This window comes from Stegodyphus dumicola, chromosome 12 (assembly GCF_044657685.1).
Source record: "Stegodyphus dumicola isolate Sdum_Otavi_A_Nest chromosome 12, ASM4465768v1".
Classification (NCBI taxonomy): Eukaryota; Metazoa; Arthropoda; class Arachnida; order Araneae; family Eresidae; genus Stegodyphus; species Stegodyphus dumicola.
This window is the reverse complement of record NC_140779.1, coordinates 114,132,414-114,145,348: the sequence shown is the minus strand read 5'-3', so window position 1 is coordinate 114,145,348 and position 12,935 is coordinate 114,132,414. Positions and strand designations below refer to the sequence as shown.

At 35.6% G+C, this 12,935-nt stretch overlaps 1 protein-coding gene across 4 annotated transcripts in view; it reads left to right on the top strand.

Annotated features, from left to right (window-relative positions):
- Window positions 1-12,935, top strand: part of LOC118200813 (serine/threonine-protein phosphatase 4 regulatory subunit 1-like) — a 236,199-nt gene that overhangs the window by 43,076 nt on the left and 180,188 nt on the right. For 3 of the 4 annotated variants that reach the window (XM_035372777.2, XM_035372778.2, XM_035372781.2), the window contains exon 2: window positions 4,141-4,212. The exons of the other annotated variant lie outside the window; for it this stretch is intronic. In XM_035372777.2, the coding sequence (XP_035228668.1) occupies window positions 4,141-4,212 (72 nt within the window). The remainder of the gene's footprint in view (window positions 1-4,140; window positions 4,213-12,935) is intronic. 4 annotated transcript variants of the gene reach the window in all.

Sequence of the window (12,935 nt, the reverse complement as noted above, 5' to 3'; positions counted from 1 at the left end):
AAAGTCAAACATCTTCAATTAAGAAATTTTTTAAACAAAGAGAGCAACATGATTGTATTATGAAAATGTTGTTTCATTTTTTAGCAAATTTAGGCAGACCTGATATTTTAAAGTTAGATATATCTAACTTTAAAATATCTGATATCTGATATCGATATGATTCTGAAGTTAATACATTCTTCACTGATATTATGAACAAAAATTTGATAATTCATTGATAAAGAGGTCACTGCTTAGGCTTTCATCGACACTTGGAATTAACATTTTAATGTATTGGGCAATGACCATGTTATTTCATATTTAAGCTGCAATAGGATTTTAAAATTGGAAAAACTGGTAAAGTAACTTTGCAAAATGAGTGCCATTTTTATTACTTCATTATATACTAGTATGAATATAATAAGCTACCTAATTTATAGGAAATCAATCCTTTTCAGATTTACTTTCACTTTCAACATTTTCATTTTTGGAACTCTGATCTTCATTTTGTCTTCCAGGGCATATCATGTGCAATACCTTTTAAATCAGGGCCCACCAGCGGCCGAGCGGTAAAGTCGCTGAACACCGATAGTTCGGTCTGAGGTTCGAATCCCGTGAACGAGCTGGCTGCATGTGTGTTTTCGTGGTTTTTCCCATGTATAACGTGTATACAAGCCAGTTTCCCTTAGAAAGCCCTCCCCTTAGGCAGATAGCCCCAGTGTGCTTTGTCATAATTAAATACACCACACAACGTTTTAAATCATTAGTTATATAGCATTTAAAAAAATCTTTTGATAATTTAAGTATTTAACCCTTTGCGCGTTATGACCGGCTTTATCCGGTCATCAAAAGTTTTTTTACTTGGCATATATTTAGCTTATAATTTAAGATATTTAGCTTTCTTACTTTCTTTAACCCTCTGACTGCTCAATTTGTGGACCGAAATAGCTTTAAAAATTGTGCAATTTTTTTTTGCATACTTTAAATCTATATATATTGGAGAATTGAAAAATGCATTTTTTCTTTCTAGAAAATATTTTTTATATAGATTTTTATCATGAGAAACTAATTTACCAGAAAAACCAATTTCAGATGTTATCACCAAAAAAATTTTTTTTTAAAATAAGTTTCGCTCGAATTACAGTCTATTTCTATTTATTGCATAACATAAAAAGTAAAATATATAAAATTTAAGAAAATATAAAGCACTGAGGGAAAAATACTTTAGAAATACAGTTTAGTATGATAAAGTTAAACAGGGTTCAAGGCAAAGTCCAACTTCACAGTCTTTGCGCCAGATTCAATAAATCTAATTATTAATCTAATTAATAATTCAATAAGTTAATTAAATAATCAAGATAATTGCTGAATGTTTTCTAGCATCCATTTCTGTAAGAAAAAAGTGCAAAAAGTGGAGTTTGAGCGGTAATACCATGTGCCTTCAAATGCCACAATTTAGTGGACAACCACGATATCTGTTGACCAAAGCGTAAATTAAACATCTAATACTGTATGTAATTTATTTCAGTGGTTAAACAGGGAAAAAAATGGGATGTGCTCCTCAATAAAAGAAGGAAAACGCATGCTTGCAGGATGAGCAGTTTTTGCTACATTTGAGTTGCCTGTGGAAATTGCGGGATGAGCAGCCAGAGGGTTAATAATGTAAATATCATCTTAATGATTGTAAGTTTATGAAAATACAGACTAAAATAAGTAATTATACAAACTCAATGAATAAATGCTGCTTAAATACCGGTCTACGTGAGGGATCTAAAATCCTGTGCCGCTTAGAGGTTTAAGGTGTATTAACTTTTAACAAAATGATAAATTAAAAAGGTGTATGAATTGTAAACAAAATGGTAAAATATTCATTTTAAATTTCAGTCATTTAATATGTTAAAAAGCCTAATTTTGCATCTTAAAAATCCCAAAGAAAATTCTGGCTTAAATTCGTAGTACTATAGTAAATCTGTCAATTTTGGCAATTGAGTATAGTGCCTGCTTTGACAAGGGAGTACTAAAAATTTAATAGCACTCCCATATCTATGGGCAGTTTTTTTCTAAAGCATATTGTGGATAACAGTGGATGCTATTTTAGAAGATATCCAAATAACATATATAAATTCGTAAAGTTTAATTGGTAAATTTGGCACAATACAATATTATCAGTATTAATAGATAACAATAAAATGTACTGTACATTATTTTGCTTTATACCCTGTGTTATATAATAATGTAAAATTTACTGGAAATGTTTGCTTTTGCAATATAAAAAATCACATTTTCTTGTAAGCACTGGTAGGTATCATCACTACTGTTATGCCTGGAAGGTATTGTGATGTAGATACAGTCAAAAGTCTTTAATCCGGACTCGTCAGTACTTTGGCGATGCCGGATTATCGGTTTTTCCGGATTATAGATAATCAGTTTAAATCTGGTAAGATGGCATGCAGAAATTATAAAATTAAAAATATTAAACAGTAATTTATGAAATAAAGAGCAATTATGATCTAAAAGGTATGAAAATTTACAAAAAAAAAAAAAAAAAGAGCTTAATATTTATTTGTTTACTTTATTAAACATTTCTTTCAACACGCGCATGCGTAAAGCATACATTCCGCATAGTCGAAATTAGAAAATTGCAACCAGAAAACTATTTGATGTGTATTCGTGATATTTATAATGACGATTGACATTGATTATAATGATGAGGAATTTGATTTAAATCATATCAAAGACGGAGTACATCGAGATGAAATACTATATTTAGTAAGGAATTATAAGCCAAATAAAATAGAAACATCTGCCCTGAAGATAAGGATTGTGCTGTCAGATTAACTTCCAGTTCATTGCTCCCCCCCCCCCCAGAGCAGCGTGAAATTGATAAACAGATTTCGGAATGGTTAGAGAAACAAAGGATATGCCTTTATCCATTTTTTGCAGCAATTCCACTTTTTGTTTGGTTTTCGAAACATGCTATCGCTTTGTAGATCCTTTGGCAGCTCCAAAATCGGAAATTCTTTTTGACATAATCGAAAGTTCAAGCTTACTTTTATAAAATTGCTCTAACAGTCTGCAAAAAATAATAAGCCGAATCCAATTCGAAGATTAAAGAACAACACAATCTGCAACATTAACTGAAATAGATAATTAGATAATTTTAGCTTAGCTTATACCATGTGTTATACATTAAACGCACATGCGTAAATGTATTATGCGCATGTGTCAATGGATTAATGCTTGACGCATGAGCAGAAAGTTTGTAGCTTTGAGGTACGGGTTATAGATCATTTCAGATTATGGACGTCCGGATTAAAGACTTTTGACTGTAATAGATTTCTGAGTATGAGATTTCCTATAGAATATGACTACCGAGAACAGAGATTATTAAAGCAAGAGAAGTTTAACAGAAAAGTGTATGTATATGGAGGAGAAGGCAGATGTTTTTGGGTATTGATTATCTTGGCTGCTGCTGACATTTTTATTGTCATCATAGGGGAAAGATCAACTAAAAAAAGAATAATTCTGAAAAAGGTATTCCTGTAATCTGAGAGCACACATGAAGTTCTGATGAACCATTTTTTATCCCCCTTCTCATTTAGTTACCTCCATTACTAAAGTATACATATGCCTATAGTTCTTATTATTGAGGACTATAATGCTTCACTTGTTTGAGTGGCTCTGTTTCATATTTGGCCATAGATTTGTTTATCACTTGGCATACATTTTGAAATTTTAAAGGACTATTTTTTATCCTTTTGATTATCCATATCCTTCTTCTGAAAGTCGTCTGCTGTAGGTTACTAATTTTTCACTCAGCTGCGACCATGAAAACAAATGCAATTTTCGAAAATAGCACTGCAGCAAGAATTGCATAAAACAGCAACCAATTAACAACAAAAAGAGCAAGAATTATCCATAATAAAATACATTTTTCTACTTCCTTGTATGAAATGAAGGATGTATTGTAATAACGAAAAATTCTGCGTATCATATTTCATCGAATGCAATTTAACGATGTTTTTGCACGACATCTGTATGTAAGGACAGAATAAAGGACTCTTTTTTTTTTTTTTTCCCAAACAAATTTTAAATTGTGTAGTATATATTATATTTGTTTCAGTTGTGTTAAAAAAGATTTTTTTCTTTTGGTAATTGCAGGTGTCTTGTTAACGCCATCATCACAAATTCGAGTTGTGATTGACGGAGCTGTTGAACCTAAAAAATTGCTCAGTAAGTTGTTTTATGCGCTCTCTGCAATACTTTTTTTCAAAGGAAGATGTGAACAGAATTGCATATTGCAAAGTAAATTAAAAACTAGGTCATATTATTTGAATACTGCATAGCATATGAGGCTATCTGGGAGGAGGAGTGCCTTTGTGACAAACTTTTGAAGGCTTGGTTTCATGTTATCCATGAAAAATATATGCAAAAACCAACCATGCAGTCAGCCCAATTGCCCAGGCTGTCAAAGTAGTAGTAGTCAGAGAGAGGTCTTAACCACTCGACCATTGGTGCAGCCCTTGAAGTACAAGCAATGGTTTTAAATGAGATTTTGAATCTGCTTTAATATTTTGAAAAGTAAATTTTAGCAATACTTATGAAAATGGAAACTTTTTTAAAATTTATAGTTTTTGCATTATTTGAATACTAGTTAGGGTAGTTCATAAGCTTATGTACAAATAATTAATTGGCTTTTACTCATAATAATAATGTATTTGATTGTGAATACAGTGTATTCTCTTTTAAGAACTTGCAGTTTATAAAGTACTGATTTTTATGAATTGTTGCATTACTCCTGAAGCATTCACAATTATTATCCATAATGTCCGTGTATGAATTTTTTAAATGCTCTTGTAAATTTATAATTATTTCATCTGTAAGCAGTACTTTCCTTGCTTTTGTCATTGCTTAGCCTCTTCACGACAGGTGTATCATATATGCATCAGCAATTACACGACAGCTTGCTGCTTAGCGCAGCTCACCTCGGAGGCAGCGTGTTGTTGCTGTAGTACGATCTTGCAAGATGGGATATTTCGTGTTGCTAAGCCTAACTTAAAAAAAAATAATAATAATTAAAAATGTTTTTTTGGTTAATTGTTTTGATTTTTTCTGTAATGGTATCTAACAATTATACAATCATAAACACAGAATAACAAGAGATTCTAAAAAAAATTAATTAAAATTTAAATGCAAAATAAAATATTTGACTCATCTTGATGAAATGTTGTAAAAACCTTACTCAAATCTATATCTAAACATACCTAAAAATAATAAAATGTATGATAAATATAGCATAAATGATTCATAAAGGAGACAGTGTGTGATAATCTAGTTTCTATCATTTTATTAGTAATGAAACGCATTTCCGGGTCAAACTTTTTAACTCCATTCCAGGAGAATAATTAATCTCAGGAATCCTTTCGCTTTAGGCACAGCCCTTAGAAGAGTCTATTTGTAGTTTAGATGTTGTATATAATACTCTGAAAAAATATGATTCTTTAAGTGAAATTAGTGTTGCTGGTAGTTATGATACTTCTTACTTTGATTCTGAAAATGACTCCGTTACTCATAGTTCTAATGTTGCCAGAAGTTCTAAGAAAAGTGTTAGTAAATCTAAGAAATGTTTGCTGCAGAATTCAGAGGAAGGGGATGGCTTTGCTATACCAAAAGTTACTGCTAAACTCAGCAAAATGTTGAGATCCTGCTTATGAATAAATATGCTGGTCTAGCTGAAAACAATAATGAGATGCATAATAATGAGTGACTGAGCACATTGGTGTGGATAATAACAGTGTAAGTGATCCTGTTCAGATGCCTAAATAAAACCCATTATGTTACTGCTTAACTCCGGATTTTCTAATTTTCTTAAGCTGTTGAAAAAAGGTACGCCAACTTAATTTTGTTGGCCGTGTTAACGGTGATTTCTTGAAAGTAACTCCTAATACAGAAGCTGATAGCAATGTTATTTCCAAATATCTTGTAGATAACCAGTCAGCACATTACGTTGTCAGACAGAACTTTGATCGACCACTCAAAGTTGTTATTAAGAAACTTCCAACGGATATGCTTAAGAATGAGATTGAGTGTGAATTGACAGTTGTTGTGTGTGGTTTTACAGTTAGGAAGCTGGCACAGATGATTAGGCGTAAAACAAAAATACCTATGCCTTTGTATGAAGTTCAGTTACAACTTACCACTGGGATTGAACACACTTATGAAATTACTAGATTTTATAGTCTCGGTTGTTCCCTTCAAAATGAAGGGCAGTGTGGTCCAGTGCCGCAATTGCCAATTGTAGTGTCGCTTCAGTTCCGTTAAGTTTCTAATTAAATTTAATTAAAGCGGAATAGCAACACTTTCTAGTCTCCGCAGAAGAACGAAGTAAACAAACTTCGGGTTTCTGTCACGCGATTCTACGTGCATGTAAAATGTAAATAAATCTTATGAATAAGAATCTATAACTTCGTAAGGAATAAAATATTGGTTCCATTGGAGTCAGAGAAGTGTTATTTTTCTATATTTGCACACCAGACACTTCACTGGTGTATCCCGGCGGGATCGAATTCTACAATGGCTGACGAAGACGAAACCGAAATTAAAGCAACAACTGCATCTGTCGCCAAGGTAAGCGTTAAAATTCCTCCTTTTTGGAAGCCAGACCCTAAAATATGGTTTATTTAACTAGAAGCACAATTTAGAAATGCAAAAATTAGTGCAGATCAAACAAAATATGATTATGTTATAAGTTCCATTGAACCCGATATTTTGTCACAGGTATCTGATATTTTGCTAAGTCCACCACAAGATAATAAATATGAGGCAATTAAAAATAGACTAATTTCATTATATGCTGATTCAGAGACTCAAAAAACCCAAAAATTACTGAGTGAATTAGAACTGGGTGACAAAAAGCCATCTCAATTACTGTGTGAGATGCGTAATTTGGCGGGCGATAAAGTAACAGATACTTTCCTAAAAACGTGGCTACAATGTTTACCCATTAATATGCGTAGCATTATATCTGTTAGTAGTGAAGATTTGTCAAAAGTGGCTACAATAGCCAATAAGATTTGAGAATTAAACCCTGTTACTCCCCAAATAGCTGCTGCATCATCCATAATGGTATAAAAACGGAAGTGATTGAAAGTTTACAAAAACAGGTTAGTGAACTTAGCTTACAAGTTTCTGCTTTAAACAAGCAAAGCCACAGTTGTCCCTATTGTCGTAACCGATCCAAATCACGAGATAGGAGTTACAGTGGTCATAAAAAATTCGGTGATAAGTCATTTAAGTGTAAACAACCCTGCAACTACTCATCAACATCACAGACAAATAGTCCGGAAAACCAGCTCCCCATCTCTCATTGATGACGGAGGGACAAGGGGTGCAGCTGAGTCTTTTCATCAGCGACAAAAAATCGGCTACCCAATGTTTAATAGATACTGGGGCAGAAATTTCTGGCATTCCTCTCTTACCTGCAGATAAAAAAAAAAAGCATCTTAAAATTAGAACTCTTTGCTGCAAATGGTACAAATGGCCAAAAATTACTCAAGCTTGATCTTGGACTCAGACGATCATTCACATGGCCTTTTGTAATTGCGGAGGTAAACAAACCGATAATAGGCATGGATTTTCTTGCAAATTTTAACCTTTTGGTAGATTCTAAAAATCGCAAGTTGATTGATGGTACTACATTCTTAACAACCAATGGAACTCCTTGTTTTTAAAATAACAATAATAATATTCCAATTTTAAATGCCATAAATGATCCATATAAACGTATCATTAACGATTTTCCGGATTTGTTAAAACTGAATGTAGTTAATAATAAAGTTAAAAATCATAACATTGAACATTATATCGAAACCAGAAGTCCACCAGTTTTCGCTAAAGCCAGGAGACTATCAGCTGAGAAATTCAAAGCGACTAAAAAGGAGTTTTTGAATTTATGCTCCAAATGGGTTTATGCAGGCCATCCAAAAGTAACTGGTCGAGCCCACTACATCTCGCTATGAAGAAATCAGGTGATTGGAGACCTTGTGGAGACTATCGAGCGTTAAACAACGTCACGATTCCTGATAGATACCCTCTCCCATTTTTAACAGATTGCAGTTCCATTTTAGCTGGAAAAAGAGTTTTCTCATCCATAGACCTCATTAGAGCGTACCAACAAATTCCAGTTCGCGAAGAAGATATACCGAAAACGGCCATTCTCACTCCCTTTGGCTTATTCGAGTTCCCATTCATGACGTTCGGCCTACAAAATGCGGCCCAAACGTTCCAACGTTTCATGGACTAGAATTCGTGTTTTGCTATTTGGATGACATTCTAATAGCCTCTCCAGATGAAGAAACTCATCGAAAACATATACGAGCAGTCCTCGAGAGACTAAACGAATATGGCCTCTGTATTAATGCAGCAAAGTGTAAATTTGGTCAAACAAAACTTGCATTCCTGGGATACGAAGCGTCAGCTGAAGGACTTTAACTTCTTTCAATGAAAGTTGATGCCATCAAAAATTTCCCAAAACCAAAGTCGTTTACTAGTTTAAGAGGATTTTTAGGTATGGTGAATTTTTATCACAGATTCATACCAAATTGTGCGAAACTGCAACAACCTTTAACAACATTGCTCAGTGGTATTAAAAAGAACTGCAGAAAAGAAATAACCTGGACGGCAGAAACAAGAAACGCATTCCAGATCTTAAAAGATGCACTTGTTCATGCCACAAACTTAACTCACTCATCCGAAAAGGCTGAAATATCACTAACAACTGATGCTTCCGATACTGCCATTGGAGCCGTTTTACATTGTGATAATACAGATTGTGAATAATGAAAAACAACCCTTAAGTTTCTTTTCCCGAAATTTGAAATTTTCCCGAAATTAGTGCCTACGACAGAGAACTCTTAGCCATCTATACAGCAGTAAAACATTTGAAATACATCTTAGAAGGGCGAACTTTTGCAATATACACGGATCACAAACCACTAACATTTGCCTTCCAACAAAATTTGGAAAAAGCTTCGCCACGACAAGCTAGACAACTGTCATATATTGGCTAGTTCTCAACCGATATCCGATTCATACAAGAGCATGAAAATACCGTCGCTGACGCTCTCTCTCGCATAGACACCATTTCTGTACCATCTGCAATAGACTTAAAAACTACACTGGTGTGCAAAAATTAAGGACGGGACGGTTTTTTCAATATAACTTTGTACAAAAGCTTTCCAAATCAACACATTTAATACCGTAAGATCCCCAATACGTAAGGACATGAGTAATGTAAGCAACACTTACTAAAAGAGAAATCAGAAGGATAAAAAAAAAGCTTTATTGAAAAAGTAGCATGGAGCGCAATGCGACTCAAGGCCGAAACATCCCTGTGATGGGTGTCCAGCAAGAAACATCCGGTCTTTAATAGGGGATATGATCTCCCCTGACTGCTAGGCAGGTTTCACAGTGTCTGCCCATGCTGAGAATGAGGATGTGAATGAGTTGTTGAGGCATTGCTGCCCATTCTTTTTGCAGCGCCAATCGAAGCTCCGGAATTGTTACTGGTGGTAAGGTACGAGCTGCCAAGCATCTGCCTAGAAAATCCCATACATGCTCGATGGGATTGAGATCCGGAGATCGTGCCGGCCAATCCATACGTTCAATATCCTCACTCTCTAAGAGCTGTTCGGCAGCTACTGTGCGATGACATGGTGCATTGTCGTCCATGAAAAGAAACTGCGGACCCATAGCGCCTCTAAAAAGACGCACATATGGAAGAAGAATCTCGTTACAATAACGGGTCCCGTTGACTGAACCTGCGTCGAAGATGTGAAGGTCTGTACGACTACCAAGCATGATGCCTCCCCAAACGAGAACACCGCCACCTCCATACCTGTCCCTTTCAATGATGTTCAAGGGATGATTGTGGCTTCCCCGCTCTCTCCAGATGAGTATGCGATGAGAATCGCTACTCAGACTGAATCTGCTCTCATCTGTAAAGAGTACTCGTCCCCATTCATTGTCTCTCCAATTCCGGTGTTCCCAGCACCACAGAGAACGCCTTCTCCGATGGGCAGGCGTTAGAAGTACACACCATACAGGGCGTCGGGCAAACAGACCACCACCGTGCAGTCTTCTGGCCACGGTAAAACGCGATATCGGTCGTCCAGTCGCCTGTGTCGTGTGTCTAGCGACTTCTCCTGCTGTCTGCCGCCTGTTTCTTCTGGCCTGTAAGGCAATATACCGGTCATCTGCAGGTGTGGTTCCTCGTGGACGACCACTACTAAACCCTCGGATAGCTGTTCCTGTAGTTTGAAATTGTCTCCAAAGTCGTGAAACGATGCTGTGAGCAATTCCAAACTCTGCAGCCACACTTGTCACACTGCGGCCTTCCTCCAACTTCCCAATGATTCGACTTCGGGTAAAAGCATCCAGATGTCGTCTAACAGATTGATTATTCGCCATTTCTCGCTGAGGCAGTAACTCGGTGTGATTTTAACTGCTATACGGCGTGCAATCTCTTTGCCAGGAATACTGATCTTACACCGACAACATGCTTTATACTACTCAGACACTCCCCCCCTTACGTCTACCTGCATATCTGCGCATGTGCTACCGTACATCACTTTACTTAATCTCCTGATTGGTCTTTCTGTCCGCTCTGCCTCTTCGTTCAGCTGATATGCTAATTTTTCGACTTCGTCCTTAATTTTTGCACACCAGTGTATAGTAGACTGTCAAGAAGATGACGATTTGGAGATACTAAAAAACAGCTCAAACTTAAAAATCCTGCAGATCCCTATACCGGACAGCGAAAAGAAAATTTACTGTGATACTTCTACAAATTATAATCGACCATACATCCCTGCAAAGTTTCAGCAGAAAATATTTTCTTCAATCCATAATTTATCTCATCCTGGAATAAGATCCACGATAAAATTGATAACACGACGTTTCATATGGCCCAATATGAATAAAGACTGCCAACTATGGACTAGAGCATGTTTATTGTGCCAAAGATCTAAAGTTCACAGACCTACACATTCATCTTTGGGAGAATTCAAAGTACCTCCACACAGATTCCAGCATTTAAACATAGATCTGGTGGGTCCGCTACCTCCTTGCAAAGGATTCAAATACCTTCTAACCATCATCGATCGTTATACACGATGGATCGAAGCGGTACCGTTAGAAGATCAATCAGCAGAATCTATTGCTAAAGCTTTGATTTATACTTGGTTTTTCACGCTTTGGAATTCCGAATCGCTTAACATCTGACCGAGGTCGGCAATTTGATAGCCAACTTTTTCAAGCTTTAGGAAAATATCTTGGTTTTCATACAAACAGTACAACTGCATACCATCCACGGGCCAATGGCCTGATCGAAAGACAACACCAAACTTTAAAAGCAAGTCTCAAATGTCATCTACTCGAATCAAAATCATGGCTGGAAGCATTGCCTTTTGTTCTATTAGGCATAAGATCTGCCATCAAGGAAGACTTAGGTTGCTCATCCGCAGAACTTGTATACGGAACCCCTTTAGCATTACCTGGTGAATTCCTTTCAACTGTATCTCATATGAAACAGTCTGAATTTTCTCAAAACCTTCAGAAAATAATAAGAGCTATGAAGCCAAGTTCTACCACCACCCATGGAAATAGAACAGTCTTTGTTTCTAAACATCTTTCCAACTGTTCTCACGTATTCCTATACTACAACATTAATAATTCGTCGCTACAGCCTGTCTATCTTGGACCGTATCCTGTAAGAGCAAGAAAGGATAAGTACTTCGATATTTAAATCCAAGGAAAAGTTAAAAGAGTTTCAATAGACAGACTAAAGCCATGTTTCCTAGTGCAAGATTCTGATATTCCTTTCCAAAACTCCCATTCCAAGAAAGCGGAACTTGGGGAAACACCTGCACTCAAGAACACTGAAGAAAATTCAGAAACTCATTGTCTGTTGCCATAGAAATCAGCTGTAACCCTTTTTCCCTGTGGGTGTTTTAAAAAGGCATTTAAATTAGGCATCTTGATGTACATAATGAGGAATTGGAGGTATATGCTTTAAATAAAATACATGTTTTAACATTCGTAATAATGTTTTGCAACAGCATTCACTAAAACTGAAATAATAGTGAAACTTTCTCTTGACTTACCTCTACTTGAAATTGTAGAGCATGTTACTGTTGTAATCACCTTCCATTTAGACATACTGGGAAAAGTAGCTATGGAAAAGAAGCATAGATGGGAAAAGAAGGCGTTGCATATTTTTCAGCTTTAATTTTGATGAGATAGCTGTAATAGTAATAACCTGCAAAAAATAAGCTGGATCTAATTAGAAAGTTTGAGACGTGCACAATTTGCTGTATTGACTGAATTTCTTAAGAATCTAATTCTTTTCTCCTTTCTTTACTGGTATGAAGAAACGAAAAAAAGTAAGCATAATCTTAATTCCAAACAACTAAGTTTTGGGGGCTTTAGTGTGGTTATGGACAAAGTTGATTCATGTATTATTGGGCAGGATATGATTCAGTAACCAGCAGGTGTCCGAAAGTGACTTGCAGGAATCTTAATTTCTCCACAGGGAAATAATCTGTAGGGGTTGAGTATTATATTCTCCATTCCTGAGGGGAGGGGCTAACATGATTTTGCCAGCATATATTTATTGCTATTGGTAGAATAGCAACAAACTTTAAGTAAATCATCATTTCTGATAGATCGTTTGTAAATACAGTCAAAAGTCGTTAATCCGGACTCGTCGGGACTTTGGCGATTCCGGATTATCGATTTTTCCGGATTATAGATCATCAGTTTAAATCTGTAAGATGGCATGCAGAAATTATAAAATTAAAAATATGAAGTCGCAATTTATGAAATAAAGAACAGTTATGATCTAAAGGGTATCAAAATTTACAAAAAAAAGAGCTTAATATTTATTTGTTTACTTTATT